The 21298-nt window shown below is 37.1% G+C and overlaps 1 protein-coding gene, 1 non-coding gene and 1 pseudogene across 4 annotated transcripts; 2 read left to right on the top strand and 1 right to left on the bottom strand.

Moving 5' to 3' along the window:
• Positions 1-560: 560 nt before the first annotated feature.
• RMI1 (RecQ mediated genome instability 1) lies at positions 561-21251 on the bottom strand. 3 transcript variants are annotated; one of them, XM_045469198.1, is made up of 4 exons: positions 21065-21251; positions 15441-15501; positions 4208-4299; positions 561-3173 (listed from the first exon to the last, which is right to left on the bottom strand). In XM_045469198.1, the coding sequence occupies exon 4, from the start codon at positions 3164-3166 to the stop codon at positions 1259-1261; it is 1908 nt and encodes a 635-aa protein (XP_045325154.1). In that variant the 5' UTR covers positions 3167-3173; positions 4208-4299; positions 15441-15501; positions 21065-21251; the 3' UTR covers positions 561-1258. The 3 variants fall into 3 exon arrangements, with proteins under 3 accessions (XP_045325154.1, XP_045325155.1, XP_045325156.1); XM_045469199.1 differs by lacking the exon at positions 4208-4299 and having other exon boundaries at positions 21065-21209; XM_045469200.1 differs by lacking the exons at positions 15441-15501; positions 21065-21251 and adding an exon at positions 5932-5950.
• Positions 4666-5183, top strand: LOC123592690 (annotated as a pseudogene).
• LOC123593887 lies at positions 9190-9292 on the top strand. The gene has a single exon (XR_006710576.1). It is a non-coding gene; the product is annotated as a U6 spliceosomal RNA (small nuclear RNA).
• Positions 21252-21298: the final 47 nt, after the last annotated feature.

The following is a 21298-nucleotide window of genomic DNA, read 5'->3' as shown; positions in this document are numbered from 1 at the left end:
CTCAGTTGATTAAGAATCTGACTTTGGCTCAGGTCATGATCTTGTGGTTCATGAGTTCTAACCCCATATCAGGCTCTACTGTCAACATGGAGCCTGCTTCCGATCCTCTGTCTGTGCCCCTGACCAGCTCATGCTCTCTCTCTCTCAGAAAAAACATTTAAAAGAAAAAAAACTGAGAATGTTTTAAGTTTGCAAAGACAAAAGATTAATAAGAATAACTTTACCTTTCAAATGTGACTTTAAAAATTTTGTTTTAATGTTTATTCATTTTTGAGAGACAGAGAGAGACAGAGCATGTTGAGCAGGAAGGGGCAGAAAGAAGGAGACACAGAATCCGAAGCAGGCTCCCAGGCTCCGAGCCGTCAGCACAGAGCCCGACGAGGGGCTTGAACTCACGAACTGCGAGATCATGACCTGAGCCGAAGTCGGACGCTCAATCGACTGAGCCACCCAGGCACCCCTCAAATGTGACTTTTTAACAGCAAAATAGAAAAGTGGTAAACCGTCTCCATTAAAAAAACAAAACAAAACAAACAAAAAAACAATATTCCCAAGAAAACTAAAGGTAAGCTTACATGTTGAGCTAATTCAGATAGTACATAAAGACATGGACAACCACCTTATTTTAACTCCCCCAATAAAAGTATTTACTGAATCTTATATTCAAGTTTTCCATATACAATTCGAAATAAATTATCCTTGAAAATAACATGTTTAAACCATGCAACATAATCTCTGCAATTGTACCTAGTTAATATAATATTTGCCTTAAGTATACCAGACAAATATTTACAAAATAAAAACCAGCAGAAGTATTTTTGTATCTGAGAGCCTGACATTCTAATCCACTGGATTAACATTGTTTCCTAAGTATAGTAATATAAAAAAAATCTCTTTGGGTACTCAACACATTAGAAGTACAACTATCTATTTATAATTGCCAACTTCCAACAATATGACACATCAGTAAACACCAACACAATACTTTAGCAATCGTTATGTGAAATGACAAGTGAGAAACAAAACTCTCAATAACAATGGGTCACCAAATTCTTTCGTCTAACAGTTATTGTAAAAAAAATTTATTTAAGAAACCTAAATACACATTCATGATTAAACATTTTAAAATTAAACTAAAATGTTATAAAATTTCCTTTTTCTCTTTTACAAAACAAAGTCTCAAACATAAAAGGTTAAATTTAATGTTAAATATTTCTTTTTTTTTTTTGGAATTGTTTTCTGATACTATCTTAGTAAATTATTTATTCAGCCGCTTTTTTAGGTTCTCAAGGTGTTCCATTTCAACATCCTGTAATGCCAGTACGATTGCTTTAGACAAGGAGGGATTAAATGAAATCGTCATTAGACAACACAAATCTATTAAATCTCTCTGACACTTCTGCAAACCTTCCAGGAACTTTTGGTATTGAAGAGGATCCTTTTTTAACTGTTTCATTTCTGGTACTGAAAACCCTATCAGACTAGTAAGTATCTCATCCACAAAGTCTACATCTAGATATCCAGTACCATCAGAAATCTTTGCTGTTATACTCCAAATGCCACCAGAACTTGAAAGATTTCCAGTTAAGGTTACAATAAATGCTTTGACCTTCACTGTTGTAACTTCCTTTGGTTTGCTGGCCATTAGGACAGACAAATAGATAAAGGGCGGAGAATACAAATCCATGGCAATAGAAAGATTAGTGTTGTTCTCTGATGGTCTTAAAGAACAAGACTGTAAATGATGATCATTTTCATTAGAAATGTGTGAACTCCTTTTTGGTACATAATTTACCAGCTCTCCCTTTGATATTTTATTTAAGGAATGTCCATCTGCACTGCTGAAGGTTTGTTTTACTTTATTACCTGTCTCTGAGTCCTTATCTTTATTTGTAAAATCATGGGGTAGGGGTACATTACTATGAACTGAAAAAACGCTACTGTTTTTGTCTTCAACAGATGGACAACTAAATAATTTGTCTTCATTAGTCACTTGTTTGGATACATTTTTTTCATTCCAATTACAGTTTCCACTTTTGCAAATCAAAGAAAAATTATTTGGAGTATTAGGTTTATGTAAAAATCTCTCTATGCTTTCATCTGGGGTTCTGTTCAAAGTCAATGGCTGTAATTCTTTAGTCTTCATTTGTTCTTTCTGGACAGTTTCTTCTAAAAGCAAGGCCTCCTCCAATGAAAAGTCATCTAATTCCCCATCAGTGAAATGCATAGGTTGATTTGGTTGTTTCTCCTTTGGTTTTGGAGAAATAATATGTCGTGATTCAAAACTTGACTGTCTTGTGGGAACAGTATTTGAGGAACTACCTGTGCTGAAGCATCTTCTTTCTAAGGAGGTGTCATTATTTGCTGCAAGCTCATTTTCATCAAGACTTGCCAAGAGTTCTTCATCAGAAGGTCCTAATGCAGGATCCAGAACATCTGTAATTCCAGGGATGGTCTGGTTACAATTATTTGGTATGACTGAAACTACAGGATCAGGTTCCCCAATTAATCTTGCAAGTACTTTTTCTTGGGCATATTCCTCTGAAAGGGCATCTACTTCTCCTCCCAAAATCTTCACATTTTCTGGTTTCAATAAAAGAACACCAAGACGGAAAGAAATGTTTCCATAAATCAAAATTTTTGTACCTGGGGCAAGATCACTATGAAGAGCTGGAATAGACTGATATTCCATTCCCTGCATTTGTACAACTCCATCAGTTAGTTGTAACATCAACATTCGTGAAGGCTTTGCTTCCCAAGGTTTTAAGGTTACTTGTGTTTCAGCTGTAACTAAGTCATTCGTTGTATTCTTTCCTCTCAACTTTTGTATCTGGGAATATGCAGGTTGACTTACATCAACCAATGAATTAATCTGCAAAGCAAAAAATCCATTCAGTTCTCCTTTTGGAACTTCTAAAATGCCGTCAGGTAAAACAGGATGTTCCAAATCTCTCAGGTCAGTAAGGAGCCACTGCTCAAACACTTGTTTATTCATTTGTGCCTGACTCAAATTAACATTATCATTTTCTTCTTGGATCCAGTTAATACAAGCTTCCAACCACATTAGAGGTACTTTAACATGCCACGTAGCTAAAAGCCAGGTTTCAACTCTTAATGCAATATTAGTTACACTCATTTCTTTTAAAATAAAAGAAATATTACGCATGTATTACCTGAAAACAAAAAACAAAAAAAAAATTATGATAATTCAGTATATTTAAATACAGTTTCTACAATTCTCTACAATGCACAGGTATAATCACACCCTTTAGATTTTTCTCTCTTCAACATCTTAAAATTCTTTGACTTTCTACATGGCCAAATTCAAATACCACAAGTAATCCGATTATATAATGAGAAAAGCAAAAGGTTTGAGACAGATATATTCCGATTTGAAAGCTAGTTCTGTCAAGTTACAAGTTCTGTGGCCTAATACAAATTTCTTAACTTCTCTAACCCAGTTTTTTCATCTGTAAAATGTCAATACCACCATTTATCTTCCAGGGTTGTTGTGAAGATTATACAATTAACATTTGTAAAGCATAATGTCAGACCTATGAAAGACACTCAGTAAATGGTAGTTATTATATTAATAACCAGATTCTAATCATTTAAAATTTAGTCAAGAAACAATAGTCGCTAAGGTTGTTCTCCTATGTATAATTCATGTTCTATTAAAATGTTTACCATTAGGGTGCCTGGGTGGCTCAGTCAGTTAAGCACCCAACTTCGGTTCAGAACATGATCTCAGAGTTTGTGAGCTCAATCAAGACTGCGTCAGGTTCTGTAATAACAGCTCAGAGCCTGGAGCCTGCTTCAGATTCTGTGTCTCCCTCTCTCTCCGCCCCTCCCCTGCTCACAATCTATCTCTCTCTCTCAAAAATAAATAAACATTTTTTAAAAATTAAAAAAAAAAACACTTTACCATTCTGTTTGCCCATTTAGCACTTAAATATGTGGTCTATGCATAAAAATATAGTAACAATAGACTGTGCTGATGTAAAGTATCTCATTTGTTTCACTAAATAAAACTCAACGGTCCTTCCTACGAGATACGAGATAAATGTACTTCTGATTTCTCAATATAAAAGCAGTAGCAAACACCAATTAACACTGTGTTCACAAAAGTATATTTTTTCTCCCACAGATCAAAATATCTAAAAGTTAAAATTTATAAAAGTTTTAACATGTCCACAAGAAAACTTACCATTTGGAACAGGAACATATAGGATTTGATGATAGGATTTGGAACTGGTTGTTCAGTGGAGTAATTGTAACCTCTACTGTTCAGAAATGGCCCTGGGACAAGAAGTGGTAAGGGTTATAAGGCAAAGCCACAGAAAGAATCACTGGTCTATCTGTATGAGTGTTAAGAGTTTGGTGGTATGGTTTTGGGGGTTCCTATTATCAATCAGGGCAGAGTAAAGGTAAAATAATAAAAACATGAGGTTTTGAGTGAGCTAAATAGAAGCAAGTGACCATGAGAAATTTACACACTCCCTCTTAGTGTATTTCTTTATCTATATGCTTAACCTCACAGGGCTACTGTAAAAATTAAAGATAGGAGAGGATGGCCCACAGGGCACTGGCACAGGCACGTATCTTAGGCAGCTGGGTCAACTGACCCAAAGGGAAGATCCAGCTGAACTCCGCATCCCTACCACCATGACCTGTCAGTCACAGGGTTTACAGCAGCTTCTGTAGGCTGAGAAGTGGGTGCCCAGAAAGTGTCCAAGGTCCACATGCAAAAGAAATGAAAGCTGAAGCAGGCAAAACCAACTCAAGCTGAAACAGAACAGTACAGCCTACAGAGAGAGAAAAGTGTCCAAGGCCGAGGACACTGTGGCTCTGGGATCCCATGGTAGTTGCAGCAGTGGAGACAGCCCAGGAGATGATGACCATCCTCTAGACCTAATTCCAGCAAAACAGGGATGAAGTCCTAGATAACCTCTTAGACTTTAAGACATCAAGCAGAAATCCATGAAAACTACCACATAAATGGACAGGAGAATAAGAAAGAAGTGCCTATTCAAAGGATCGGAATTTTACATGCCTTCATGGAATATGAAATTTTAGCAAAGCTTGAATTATATTCTCATGAAAAGGCATTAAATTATTTCTGTATATTATACAGTAGGTCCTTTCAGTTTTTGGAGAATAACAAATCTAGCTTCTTTATGTGAACTTAAAGCTTACCCTAATGTACAACATGGTGACTATAGCTAATAATACTATCTGTATTCGAAAGCTGCTAAGAGAGTAAATCTTTCTTTTTTTTTTAATTTTTTTAATGTTTATTTATTTTTGAGACAGAGAGTTAGAGCATGAACAGGGAAGGGTCAGAGAGAGGGAGACACAGAATCTGAAGCAGGCTCCAGGCTCCGAGCTGTCAGCACAGAGCCCGACGCACGGCTCGAACTCACAAACTGTGAGATCATGACCTGAGCCGAAGTTGGAAGCTCAACCGACTGAGCCACCCAGGCACCCCAAGAAAGTAAATCTTAAAAGTTCTCATGACAAGAAAAAAAAAATCTGTAACTATATAAGGTGATGAATGCTAACTATTAACTAGACTTACTATGGTGGTCATTTTGCAATGTACACAAATATCAAATCATTGTTGAACCACTGAAATTAATATAATGTTTGTATCAATTACACTTCAATTTTTAAAAGACACCAAAAAAGCTTACTGAAAGACTTCATTTTTTTACCTCATGTCTCTTAGAAATTTAATGAGTATACATCGTCTGGTCCCCTATGTCTTTTAGCTTAAGCAACATATATCAATACTGACTTTTTCTTTATTAGATGTAGTTTAAAAAAAAATGTTTTTAAAAAAGAAAAGGGTTTAATGTTTTTTCCCCCAAAAGTTTTTCTTGAGAGTCAGGGGCTTTATCTATGAGAAAGTAGTAAATAGTTATTTGTAACCTGTGTTAAGCAGCAGACAGCCTTAAAATAGTCTTTTCCACCTAAGAGTTAGAACAATAAATACTAGCATAATTGTCTGGGCTGCTTTTAGTTTCTCTTAATCAAAATTACTAGACGACAGAATTCAAGAACTGGCTACCTGTTATTACTTGGTATGCTGATAATCATTTAAAAGCAAAGACTATCATGCAAAATAAATAAATAAACAAAACAAAACAGATGGAAGAGCCACTATATAATCTAGTGGTTCAGAATACAACTCTGGAGCCAAATTACACTTATAAACTCTGTGACCCTAAACAAGTGGTCATGTTATTAACAAATGGTTAAAATTTAAAGGAGTTATAGTTGTGAGGATTACATAAATAACATTTTAGAGGAGGAGCTAAAAAAAAAAGGTCATTATCATTATAGAACTAGTGAATCTTTATAGTGAAGAAAATGAGAATGTATACATATTTTTTTAATTATTGTGATAAAAATAGACCATGTAAAGACTGATTAGAAGACTCTTTAATAAAGACATTTAAGACTATGGCATCCCCGGGGCTCCTGGGTGGCTCAGTCGGTTAAGCATCCGACTTCGGCTCAAGTCATGATTTCGCAGTGAGTTCGAGCCCCTCGTCAGGCTCTGTGCTGACAGCTCAGAGCCTGGAGCCTGCTTCAGATTCTGTGTCTCCCTCTCTCTCTGCCCCTCCCCTGCTCATGCTCTGTCTCTCTCTCTCTCCCAAAAATAAACAAACATTTAAATATATATATATATATATATATATATATATATATATATAAAAGAAAAAAGAAAAGACTGTGGTATCCTTATCACAAGTCACAGAGACTGCTTCTGGGCTAAGGGACACCAGAGTACCTCTGGTGGAGGAACCATGAGTACCTCTGGGCTGAGGGACACCAGAGTACCTCTGAAGTGGAGGAACCATGCTGAAAATAAGGGGGACAAATAAATTCTTAAATCCTAAACACACTACTCTCTACCCTACAAAGCACCCAGAAATACCAGCGACTATACTCTCCTAGAAAGACTAGAAAATCTTTCTCTGGGCAATCTTACTACCCTAAAAGAAAAGACCTAAAGATACTAACACAAGAGGTTCTCCAATTAAACAGCCCATTTTGAGAATGCATCTACAGACTCAGAGTTTCTTTTCTTTTTTTTTAGTGTTTGTTTATTTTTGAGAGAGAGGGAGAGAGTGCAAGCAGGGAAAGGGGGCAAAGAGAGAGAGAATCTCAAGCAGGCACCCCACTGTCATCACAGAGGCCAATGTGGGGCTCAAACCCACAAACCATGAGATCATGACCTAAGCCGAAATCAAGAGTTGGACGCTTAACAAACTGAGCCACCCAGGTACCCCCAGACTCAGAGTTCCAACCAGCCTTCTAGTTCCCTTCCCTTAACTGCAACAAGACATCTGAGACAATCTTTTTTAAGCATTTCTTTTTTTTTTTTTAATATTTGTTTTTTTTTTTTGAGAGAGAGACACAGAGTGTGAGTGGGGGAGGGGCAGAGAGAGAGAGAGACACACAAAATTTGAAGCAGGCTCCAGGCTCTGAGCTTCAGCACAGAGCCTGACGCAGGGCTCGAACTCAGGAGCTGTGAGATCATGACCTGAGCCAAAGTGGGACACTTAACAGACTGAGCCATTGAGGCGCCCCTCTAAGACAATCTTGTAACAATAGGCACATTAAATAAAAAATGCAATGAAATGACTATGAAGAGAGCCAAGAACTCCAAAAAAGCTATTTTTAATATCATCAGAAAGATAATAATATCCAGATAATAAGAATCGGATTCTGTAACAAGAAATATTCATAGGACAAAAACAACTCTTAGAAATTTAAAATGATAGCAGAAATGAAACACAGTACACTGAATGGAAGATAAAGTTAATAAAATCTCTTCCAAAAGTAAAACACTCATTTCCAAAGAAATCAATGAAACACAAGGGGAAAAAAAAAAAAAAAGCCCCGTAAGTCTAACAGACTAGGAGTTCCAAAAAGACAAAAAAGAGAAAACAAAGGAGGGAGAAGGAAGGATTAATCAAAAATAAATTTACAATTTCCAGGACTTAAAGAAAAGAGCTTCCAGATGGAAAGAACCCAATACAGTGAATAAAACAGACATGTAACAAGGCATTATCTTTATGAAATTTTAGACAGGGACAAAGATGCTGCAAGCGTCCAGAAAAGGATGACAAATATCAATGAATGCAAATGGTTTTAGATTTCTCAATAGAAGCTAGAAGGTAAATGAGCAATTCCTTCAAATTTCTTAATGAAAATTATTTCCAACCTTCTACCTAGGCAGACTATCAATCAAGTATGACAGTGAAATTAAACATTTTCAGATCAGCATTGTCTAAAACAATTTTTGTAAAGGAGGATGTGCACTGCACTATTATAACAGAAATAAACCAAGAAAGAGGAAGAAATGAGAGGAAAAGCATTATAGCAAAAAGTATGTGCGTGATGTAAAGACAAACAGCCCAGAAGGTCCAAAGAGAAATTATTTTTCAAGAAGATAAATCCTGTAAGACCACTATTTCCAGAATCTCATGTCTTTTTCTTGGTTTACACTTCTCTTAGAGCATCAATATATCTCAACATAGGGGACAGATAAAAGTAACTGTAGGAGTTAGGGGTTAAGCTGATAAAAATATAGAGAAAACAAAACAAGGCCATTCAAGAGAAAAGAAAATGTTGTACTGGAAAGATAAAGCAGTACTAGTATACTACTAAGCTTAGTTATAAATAACATATGTGTTCATAACAGACCCTCTGAATACTAACCTGACAAAAATTTTAACTTAGCTATACAGATTTTTTTAATTTTTTAAAAAAGTTTATTTATTTATTTATTTTGAGAGAGCGAGCAAGCATAAGCAGAAGAGGGGCAGAGAGAGGTGTTGTACACCTGAAACTAATGTAATATTGTGTGTCAACTAAACTCAAATTAAAAAAGAAAAAAAACTAATGGTATGAAAGACAAAATACTGTCCCCTGAGATCAAGAATAAAGCAGATGGGGGCACCTGGGTGGCTCAGTCAGTTAAGCGTCCGACTCTTGATTCCAGCTCAGGTCACAATTTCACGGTTCATAGGATCAAGCCCTACACCAGGCTCTGCGTTAACAGCACAGAGCCTGCTTGGGATTCTCTTTCTCCCTCTCTCTCTGACCCTGCTTGCACACTCTCTCTCAAAATAAATAAATAAACATTAAAAAAAGAAGAAGAAGAAGGCAGACATCGAACTCACTTCAGCACATATAATAAAATTGGAATGATACAGAATATTAGCAGGGGCCTCTGTGCAAGTATGACATGTAAATTTGTGAAGCGTTCCATGCTTTTATGAAATAAAAACTAAACAACAATACACACACGCAGATGTCTACTCTCAACATTTTAACATTTACAGGAGGCCCATGTGAGTGCAATAAAGAAATAAAAGGTTTATAAGTTAAAACAGAAAAAAAAAAAAAATAGCATGCAGAAAGACATACAGACCAATAGAACAGAATACAGAACCCAGAAATAAACTCTCATAAATACAGTCAAATAATCTTCAACAAGGGTGCCAAGATTACACAACAAAGAAAGGATAAGGTCCTCAGTAAATGGTGCTGGAAAAACTGAATATCCACATGCAAAAGAATAAAAATGGACCCTTATACCATATTCAAAAATTAAAATGGAGATCTAATGTTTATTTTTGAAAGAGACAGAGTATGAATAGGGGAGGGGCAGACAGACAGCAAAACACAATTCACAGCACGCTCCAGGCTCTGAACTGTCAGCACAGAGGTAAAATGGAGATCTAAACATAAGACCTAAAATTATAAAACTATTAGAGGAAATATTGGATGAAAAACTTCAAGACACTGGAACAGGCAATGATTTCTTGGATATATCACTAAAAGAACAAGTAAAATCAAAAACAGACAAATAGGACTACATCAAACTCAAAAACTGTGCAGCAAGAGAAACAATAGAATAAAAAAGCAAGCTACAGAATAGGAGAAACATTTGGAAACCATTATCTGATAATGGGTTAATACCCAGAATATATAAAGAAGCCAATAACAATAACAAAAAAAAATTTAAATGGGCAAAAAACACATTTTCCCAAAGATATACAAATGGCCAACAAGCATATAAAAAGATGCACACCATCATCACAAGGGAAATGCAAATCAAAACTGCAATGAGATATCACATCACACACTTCAGAATGGCAACTAGCCAAAATAAAACCACAGAAAATAACAAGCGTTGGTGAAGATGTGGACAAATTGGAACACTTACCCACTATTGGTGGGATTGAAAAATGGCACAGCAGCTATGGAAAACAGTATGGAGGTACCTCAAAAAACGAAAAATAGAACTACCATATGTCCAGCAATCCCACTTCCAGGTATATATCCAAAAGAATCAAAAATAATCTTAAATAGGTATTTGCATACTCACATTCACCGTGGCATTATTCACAACTGACAAGGTATAGAAGCAATCTAATTGTTCAACAACGGATGAATGGGTAAAGAAAACGTGGTATATAGATAAGAAGGAATATTATCTAGCCTTTAAGAAATAGGAAGAAAATCATGTCATATTGAATAATGTACATTAACCTTAAGGGAATTATGCTAAGTGAAATAATCTAATCACAAGGGACAAATACCGCAAGACTCCACTTACATGAAGTATCTAACGTAATCAAACTCATAAAAATAGAAAGTAGAACTGTGGCTGCCAGAGACAGGGGAAGGAAAAATGGATATGGGATCTCATTCATGCAAGATGAAAAAGTTACAGAGATCTGTTGTATAACAACGTGTATATAGTTAACAATATCATAATTGTTAAAATAAAAATTGCTTACAGGATGGGGCACCTGGGTGGCTCAGTCAGTTAAGCGCCCAACTTTAGCTCAAGTCATGATCTCACAGTTCATGAGTTCGAGCCCCACGTCAGGCTCTGTGCTGACAGCTCGGATCTGGAGCCTGCTTTGGATTCTCTCTCCGCCCCTCCCCCCACTCTCTCTCTCAAAAATTAAATGTTAAAAAATTTTTTTTAATTGCTTAGAGGGTAGGTGTTTTCCACAATAAGAAAAAGAGAGGGAAATCAAGAAGGAAGAAGAAAAAAAGAAAATTACTCCTAAAATAAAGATAATATGAATATTTATCAAGAAAGCACCAAAGAATCTACAAAATAGCTACATCGCCTAATAAATGAGTTAACAAGATACATCTTTTTCCTGCTCCATTTTTCACACTTTTGTGCTTTTTGTTGACGATTTCACTGTTTAAAATGGTCCCCAGCATAGTGCTGAAGTGCTGTCTAGTGTTCATAAATGCATCAAAGCTGCAATGTGTCATATGGAAAAAAATGAATCTAACAAAAATACATGTAGGATATTTACCCTGAAAACTACAAATTACTGATGAAAGAAATCAAAGACGACCAAAACAAATGAAGAGACCAGCTGTGTTGAAGACTCTATCTTAAGGTTTCAGTTCTCCCCAACTGATCTAGAGATTGATTCAGTGCAATTCCATTCAAAATCCCAACATCTGTTTTTTGTAAAAAATGACAAGCTAAGTCTAAAATTCCTAAGGAAAGGCAAAGGAACTGGAATAGTCAAGATAATTTTGAAAACAAAAAACGAAGTTGAAGGACTCACACTATCTGATCTCAAGACTTGGTATAAAACTTCATAATCAAGACAGGAAGGTATTGGCAAAAGGATTAACACAGAAATTAATGGAAAGACAAGACAGTCTAGATATAGACCCACACATAATATGGTCAATTGGTTTTCTACAAAGTTGCAGTGACAATTCAATGGAAACAGGATAGTCTTTTGAACAACTGGTGATGAAACAACTGGACAATTCATATGCAAAAATATGAACCTCAACCAATACCTCACACTATATATAAAAATTAACTCTAAATGAATTATTGACCTAAATATGAAAACTAAAACTATAGAAAAGCTATGAGAAAAGTTAAGACAAAATCTTTGTGACCTTTGTTTCTTAGAAGTTTTCTTAGGGAGGGGTGGCTGGGTGGCTCAGTCAGTTAAGTAAGTGTCTTCTGCACAGGTCATGATCTCACGACTTGTGAGTTCAAGCCCTGCATTGGGCTTTGCACTGTCAGTGCAGAGCCTGCTGGGGATTCTCTCTCTTTACCTCTCTTTCTGCCCCTTCCCCACTTGTGCTCTCTTTCTTAGAGTAAATAAGTAAACTTTTAAAAAAGTTTTCTTGGGGACAACAAAACTATAATTCATAAAAGAAATTAATGAATTAGGCTTTATCAAAATTTTAAAATTCTGCTCTGTGAAAAACACCGTAAGGAATATAAAGCCTTATAGGGGTACCTGGGTGGCTCAGCCGGTTGAGCATCTGACTTCAGCTCAGGTCATGATCTCATGGTTCATGAGTTCAAGTCCCGCATCATGGAGCCTGCTTTGGATTCTGTGTCTCCCTCTCTCTCTACTCCTCCCCCACTCATGCTCTGTCTCTCTCTCTCTCCTTCAAAAATAAATAAAAACATTAAAAAAATTTTTTTAATAAAAAAAGGAATAAAAAGCCTTATCAAACTCAACACCCAAAAAACAAATAATCCAGTGAAGAAATGGGCAAAAGACATGAATAGACACTTCTCCAAAGACATCCAGATGGCCAACCGACACATGAAAAAATGCTCAACATCACTCATCATCAGGAAAATGCAAATCAAAACTACAATGAGATACCACCTTACACCTGTCAGAATGGCTAACATTAACAACTCAGGCAACAACAGATGTTGGCAAGGATGCGGAGAAAGAGGATCTCTTTTGCATTGCTGGTGGGAATGCAAGCTGGTGCAACCACTCTGGAAAACAGTATAGAGGTTCCTCAAAAAACTAAAAATAGAACTACCCTACGACCCAGCAATTGCACTACTAGGCATTTATCCACAGGGATACAGGCGTGCTGTTTCGAAGGGACACATGCACCTCCATGTTTATAGCAGCACTATCAACAATAGCCGAAATATGGAAAGAGCCCAAATGTCCATCGATGGATGAACGGATAAAGAAGATAAGGTATATATATATATATATATATATATATATATATACATACATATATACATACAATAGAGTATTACTCTGCGATCAAAAAGAATGAAATCTTGCCATTTGCAACTACGTGGATGGAACTGGAGGGTATTATGCTAAGTGAAAGTAATCAGTCAGAAAAAGACAAAAATCATATGAATTCACTCATATGAGGACTTTAAGAGACAAAACAGTTGAACAAAAAGGAAGGGAAACAAAAATAACACAAAAACAGGGAGGGGGACAAAACAGAAGAGACTCATAAATATGGAGAACAAACTGAGGGTTACTGGAAGGGCTGTAGGAAGGGGTATGGGCTAAATGGGGAAGGGGCATTAAGGAATCTACTCCTGAAATCATTGTTGCACTATATGCTAACTAATTTGGATGTAAATTTTAAAAAATAAAAAATAAAATTAAAAAAAAAAAAGAATATAAAGCCACACACATGCGACAAACCACAGACTGAGAGAAATAACTAACAAAAGACTTGTACCCAGAATACAGAAGAATCTATACTTAAAATTTAGTAAGAAAACAAACTTATTTGGGGCATCTGGGTGGCTCAGTCAGTTACATTTCCAACTTTGGCTCAGGTCATGATCTCATGGTTTGTTAGTTCGAGCCCTGCAGCAGGCTCTCTGCTGAGTCAGCACAGAGCCCACTTCAGAAACTCTGTCCCCCACTCTCTCTGTCCCTCCCCTGCTCATGCGTATGCACTCATGCACTCTCTCTCTCTCAAAATTAAACATTAAAAAAAAAGAATAAAAAGAAAACAAACATGAATAAAACATCTGAATAGATACTTCACCAAAGAAAATATGCAGATAGCAAATAAACACATTAAAAGATGCTCAATATTATTAGACATTAGGGAAATGGAAAAGTAAAATCACAGCTGATACTACACATCTATTAGCAATGCTAAAGTAAAAAATAACTGAGCATACCAAAAATTAGAAATTTCCATACATTGCCAGTGGGAATACAAAATAGCACAGCCACTTTGGGAAACAAGCAATTTCTTAGAAAAACACACACTTACCATATAACCCAACAATCACATTATTAGGTATCTACTCAAGAGCAATGAAAACTTACATTAATTAAAAATCTCTATGTGAATGTTCACAGTAGCTTTATAGCCTCATGGCCCAACGGTAGCATGTGTGACTGCATAGTAGCTTTAAAACCCACATGTCCTTCAACTGGTGAATGGATCAATAAATTACGGTACATCATTGCAATGGAATACTATTCAGTAATAAAAATGAATAAGCTAATAGATGCACTATCATGGACAAATGTTGCTATTTATAGACTGTGTCCCCACCAAAATACATATGCTGAAACTCTAATGCCCAATGTGAAGGTATTAGGCATAGGGCCTTTGAGATGCATTTAGGTCATAGGGTAGAACACTCATGAAAGAGATTATGGCTTTTGTAAGAGCTCCCCACCCTACCACCACCACAGAGCTACCTTGCCCCTTTCACCATGGGAAGTTACAGTGAAAAGATGGCTGTCCATGAACACAGAAGTGCGTCCTCACCAGACACCAAAACTGCTGACACCTTGATCTTGGACTTACTTCCCAGCCTCCACAGAAGTAAATTTCTGTTGTTTCCAAGCCACCCAGTTTATGGTATTTTTGTTAGAGCAGCCTGAACAGACTAGGACAAATGTCAAATGCAGTATGTGAAGTGAAAGAAGCCAGACAAACACTGTACAATTCCATTTATATGGCATTCTGGAAAAAGCAACACTAGCAATAAAAAACAGTTCAGTGGTTGCCCAAGACTGACTACAAGGGCATAAAGAAATGTGGGCGGTGATGAAGCTGTTCTATATCATGATCTTGGTAGTGATGGTGATATGCCTATGTTTGTTAAAACACACAGAGATACACACCAAGAAAAACATAAATGTTACTGTACGTAAATTATCTCAGGGTGCCTGGGTGGCTCAGTCGGTTAAGCGTCTGACTTCAGCTCGGGTCATGATCTCGCAGTTCCGTAAGTTTGAACCCCATATTGGGCTCTGTGCTGATAACTCGGAGCCTGAAACCTGCTTCAGATTCTGTGCGTGTCTCTGTCTGTCTGTCTGTCTGTCTCTCTCTCTCTCTCTCTCTCTCTCTGCCCCTCCCCCACTCACGTTCTCTTTCTCTAAGAATAAACATTAAAAAAAATTTTTTTTAACTTACCTCAATAAGAAAAACTGAAGGTAAATACCAAAAAACTAGAAATACAACTTTCAAACATGCTGAGGAAAACAAAGAAAACTATCTAACAGAAGGCACAAACAGCCAACCACCATAAATAGAAACAATAAAATTGTAGAAACATGTCTAAATATACCAGCAATCGTAACAAATATAGATGAACTCACCTGTTAAAAGATACTCTCAAAATGAATAAGCCAAATCCAGTTGTATGCTTAAAAGACAGACCTAAAACAAAATAACATTGAATATAAAATTAATTAAAATAAAGGCATGTTAAAACCAAGCATGATTTCATGAAGCCATAGCTTAGGGACATCTTCAAGACAGAGAGATCTGTACAGCTGACCCTTGAACACAGGTTCCAACTACGCGGGCCCATTTTTATGCAGATTTCTTCCAATAATTATAGAACTGTAAATGTATTTTCTCTTAAACTTTCTTAATATTTTCTCCAGCTTCCTTTACTGTAAAAATACAGTATATACAGTACACAAAATACGTGCTAATTGACTACTTCTGTTATTAGCAAAGCTTGTGGTCAGCAGTAAGTTAATGGTAGCTAATTATAGGGGAGTCAAAAGTTACAAGCAGATTTTCAACTAGGTGGGGGTCAGCATCCCTAATCCCAGCTCTGTTCAGGAGTCAATTGTACTTACATAACCTGATTCCAAAGTGCCATTTGATTGCATCTGTTGTCATATTTTTTAACCTCAAAAATTAAGCCAGATCCATGGGTCTTAGGTATGCTCATTCAGTAAGTTACCTATTTCCTCCACTAAAATTTAAACACGACAGCACTGGCAGATGGGCCTAGTATAATTTGCAAAGGTGTTGTATTAATGTAATGATAGTCATTAAGTAAACGGAAATCAGGACAGAGTACTTTCAGTTGAGTTATAAATTAAGTGAATTATCAAGCATAAATGCCACAATTACAATTAAGTTGTTTGCAGAATGTTTTGTACTATAAATCACTCTGGGTACAGTATACATCCCTAAAATTATTACAGTACATGCAGCCATATAACACAAATGGCACGTTCTAGCTGAACCTGTTAAATAACAGGAGATAATTTTATGGCTACTTCTAGGAGAAGGAAGGAAAAAATGGGAAAGGAAGAAAGATGGCCTGGCTGTGAATTGAAAAGGTCAAGGCTGGACAGGACATGAAATGAACAAGGATGAATTTCAGAGACATCAATCCTGGATCCCAGTAAGTACAACTATATAAACAGAGATAAAGATAAAGGTTTGCTGAAAATAAAAGTTAAAACCTATCTGTAAGAGGTTTAGCTTTTTTCAAAATACTTTTACATCTGTAGTATTACCTAAACCTCAAAATAACATGATAGAGTAAGTTCTGTCATCTACTTAAGTGAATAAAACTGAAGCTTGAAGATTAAGACATATTAAGATCATGTATCAAAGCAGGCTCAGAACTAGAACATAAGTTCTTCTAATTTCCGTTCTTATGCCTTTTGCTAGACCCTGTTGATTTATGTGAAAAGGGAAAGTATAGCCAGTCCCTCATTTATATACCAAATCCCACTTACAAATAAAACACATAAGTCATTCTATAAGAGCACTATACTGCTGTTATAATGAACAGACTTTTTTCAGATCACATTTAAGTAATAAGTTCCTCTAGTGCATTATAAATTATTTCACGTACAAAGTCAAGTGAAAGAAAAACTTAACATCACCCACTGCATCTATCTTTATGACAGCTTTAAAACAACAGTGCCATGGTTAAGTACTACTTTTCCTTTGCTATAACTACTAAAATACCACATAAAACAATTTCAAAATTTTTAAAATTACAAACTGATATTTTAAGTCTTATGTATCCATTTTTTTTTTCATTTTTTTCCTTATTTCAAACATGTACCTCCTTGTTAGTGTTGTTGAACATGGCAAGTGACAAACTCCTTTTAAATGACAGTTGGGACAAATTCTGAGAAACACAGCTCAGTGAACCACAACTAAATTGTTCTATTAATGTGTGACAGTCCTAATTAATAATTCTCTCCAAGTACTATCCTCTAGGATTTAAATCTCCACTTCTCAAGCTAATTGACATACTATAATTTTATAATAATGTTACCATACTAGGCAAAGAAAAAAATTCTGATTAAAACCCTAAAAGATAACCGAGACATATATAAAACACAAGTAAATGTGACGAGATTCTTAACCCTGTGCAAGCATTCAAACATAGCTACATTCCAATATTTTACCAAAAAGTCAAGAACTTTGGGGAAAAACTGACTGCTAAATAAATATTTGTTACACAGAATTCATTTAAAAGCAAAGTAAGTGTAGGGTATACTAATCAGAAACATGGATGTAGTTCCCCCCCCCCAACTGCATATTATCATAATTGTAATAAGAAGAGGATAGAAAGAAATTTTTATTTAAAAATTTAATTAAATGGAAAAAGTATTATCATGTGGAATCTACATGATGAAGTTTACACTGGGTTTCAATAACTGAGCCTCTTCATAATTTAATAAATTGTATTACTTGCATCTACTTCTTCAGAGAATTCTTAAGGTTTTCCTTCCTCTCTTTCTGGAGAAATTGAGTAATCACAGTCACTGCAGGTAGAAACGACTTAGAGGGGAGGTGTGAGCTAGGGAGCACAATTTCCCAACCACTCAGACACAAAAGAACAGCCCGTGATCCTCATGAGCATCACTGTCCAAGAAAAGAAAAACATGGAAAGGTATGTTTCTTAAATTGTACATTAAGAACGTGCATACCATATGATCACTTCTTTTTCTCTCCAAAATGAATCTTAAGAAAGCAATCACAAAGGACAGACTTAAGTGCCAGAGTGTTTATCATTCATTGTATTTGTATAGGGTGGAAAAAAACAGAAATAATCTAAATGTTCAACAATGGGGCGGGGGAGAGAAGCGGGGATTAAATACACTACACTGGATCCATGAAATAGGTTATAGTCTTTAAAAAAATTTCTACAGGTCTGTTTAATAACATGAAAATATGTTCATATTTTATTAAGAAAAAGGCCAGGTATAAAACTATATATATATATATATATATATATATATATATATACACACACACATATATGTATATATATCTTAATCCCTGTCAATTTTATAATCATGAAAAAATGTTTTCTAAAAAGCTGACTTTATACTCTCTGAACTTGACTAAACACAATAATCTACATTCAAGTTCTTGACTGCAGGAACTGACCAGGAAAGAACAGAGTAGGAAAATCCTATCGTACATCACAAAGACTTAGGCATCTTTGATGTATAAGTTAATTTTCAGTCGGCCTCACCTATTCCCCTTTTTTAAAAAAATATAACAAACGGCAGAAGTACCATCCTTTTGGACACATGTGGCATTTAACCAACAGCTGAGACTTACAAGCACTAACAAATGTTGAAATCATAACTACTCCATGTTTACACTAGCTTCATCTAAAAAATAAAAGTGTCTTAAAACTCATTAAGGCTAACTTTAAAATTCTGAGAAGATATTCTCTGAAAATTAGGGGGGGAAATTATATTTAATGACTGAAATCAGAAGAAGTTATCAGTGGAGCTGTTCGTGGATCTTCCATAACCTACTGTAAGGAAAAGAGAATAGGAAAAGAGAATTCCACCTCTGCTATGTGACCTCAGACATATTCCTTAACTTCTCAGTCTTAAGTTTTCTTATCCATAAAACAGATAACCACAACTTACTCGCAGGACTGTAGTAAGCTTTAAACTGCCAGCACAAGGTAGGGCACATAGTTGGGAACCTTAGGAAATAGTACTTATATTTTAAATAATCATCCAGCTGGCTAGTGTACAATCTGAATTATATGAGTTCATCTAAAGTAAACCCCAAGGCTAAGTAATACTAGCTCTGAATTCACTGGGAGTTCAAAATGACCATAAAATTATACAAGATAGGAGCCAGTGATGTATCCAACTTGATGGGTACTTTGGCAAGGACTTGCTAAAGTCCTTGAATGAGCAAAAGTACAACACAGTAGTTTGGTTGAAAACAATAGAGGATGAAAAACTGGTGGAAAGAGACTTTCCTGTTCAAGAGCAAACTAATAGTTAAAACAGATAAAGAGGAAACACATGGAAAAAGAAGAAAAAAACTCCTTTCGGGCAGTACTATCTAGGAAAGGTAAGTAACAGCTTTCACCAGTTAAGGTCCAGTCAGAAGACAGTGAAACTCGGAGAAGGAAGTTCTTAGATAGGGCTGTTTAATTTGCATTCCTGCTCACCACTCTTCACGTTATCAGGGTAGAAACTGATAATTACACCAGAAATACTAGATGGAAAGAAAGTATCGTTAGTACAGTACCCCTATATGTCCCTTCAAGTGTTAGTGAAATGTCCCAGGTTTTAAGGCAGTCAATTAAATACTGCAAATTCTGACTGGCAGATGAAATCTCTATAAAACAAGTGTTCTCAACCCCTACATACATGCATCAATTCATGGTTGAATATTTAATAAAGATCTGAACCATATAATATAAAACCAAAATGTGAACCAAGTTTTACCCTCCCAAGGTTCTTCGTGAAGATACATTCATCATGGAGGAAGGCGTTTAAAAAAATTACATGGCCACTGAAAGAGACCTTCTCTATAAACTCCACAATCGCAGACACTATGCTTTTAACAGTATTTAACTATCCTCCTAGCCAGTAAATGTTCAGGCTTCATGAAGTCCTCGGCTCCTCCAACAAGAGTTTCTTCCTCATTAGGCGAGTGAAAGATCATGGATGAATGCAATCATACCAAAAAAGGTGCTGGTTACATCCATTCTGCAAATTATTCAAGAGGGAAATCAAGTTACAGTAAGATGGAACGGCACATTTCATCACGACAAAATACACATATATGTATTCTGCAAATGGTGGAGTTAAAATTATATGTAAATCACAACATCTTTATGCTTCGACGCCTATTTGGGGTTGTGGGTGAAGGCTGGAGAGTAGAAGAGTGAGGATGTGGCGACTGGCTACTACCAGGCCAGGCGATTTCCCAGGGTCGTCACCGATTCGAAATGACCTTAAGAGCCTTAACAAAAGCAGTCATCAAAGCTTGGCACAAGGGCCTTAGAAGTAACCGAACACAAAGCAAGCGCAAACTTGAATACGCCAGATCTGTGACACATTTGAGGAGGAGGTTTTGGGGGTTTAATCACTGCGGAACACCGCCACTCACTCGGTCGGAGCTTTAAACAGCTGCAAGAAACAGAACGCGGACGTCTACAACTTATTGTGCGAATCGCATTCATTTTAGGGGATAGAATGTAATACTTCCAGCAAATTTTCCACAAACTGCAGCGACGACACTACCGAATACTTTTCTCACAGGTCCCATTTAACAAAAATGGGGGGAAAGGAAGAACACAGGGGGGAAAAAAGAATGGTCTCGTCAGAAAGCCTGTGAAGACGCCTGGGATCTCCGGGAGCGCTGGCGGGGAGTCGGAAGCAAGGAAGACCAGTTCTCCGGGACTCCGAGGCCGCCTGGCCGCAGGCAAGCGGACCGGCACGCGTTTCCTGGGTTCCCGTCCGAGCCGACAACGGGCCGCCAACCGCCAGCAGGCCCCCGACCCGGGCCGCTCTGGCCCGTTACAAACAGCGGGTTTCCGCCGCGGGGGCCGGCGGCGGGCGGGCTGCACTCACCGCCGCGCAGACCGCCCGGCAGCCCGCAGCCCGGGCGAGAACGGGGGTGCTGGGTGGGAGGGAGACGCGAGTGTGGACTGTGGAAACGGGGGCATTCGTCTGGGCCTAGCACCGACCTGGGCGTCCCGCCTTCCTCTCGCGCAACAGCGGTCCCTGGGCCGCACGACTGTGAGAACAGGAACCGCTACGGCGCGCGCCCTAATCCTTTTTTGCCTCTTCCCGCCCGATTTGCCGCGCGCTCACACCCCTCCTCCAAACCTAAAAGACTCCGTAGGCCCCGAAAACGCCCCTTCCCCGCCCCCTCCCTGTGCGCGTGAACGAGGTAGCCTTCAGTTATCGCGAGAGGTTTC

This window comes from Leopardus geoffroyi, chromosome D4 (assembly GCF_018350155.1).
Source record: "Leopardus geoffroyi isolate Oge1 chromosome D4, O.geoffroyi_Oge1_pat1.0, whole genome shotgun sequence".
NCBI lineage: Eukaryota > Metazoa > Chordata > Mammalia > Carnivora > Felidae > Leopardus > Leopardus geoffroyi.
Note: the sequence above shows the minus strand (reverse complement) of the source record. Positions and strands in the feature narration are given on the sequence as shown.

Bases quoted from the DNA above. Each gene is read 5' to 3' on its own strand.
- RMI1 (XM_045469198.1), bottom strand. From the start codon at position 3,166: ATGCGTAATATTTCTTTTATTTTAAAAGAAATGAGTGTAACTAATATT.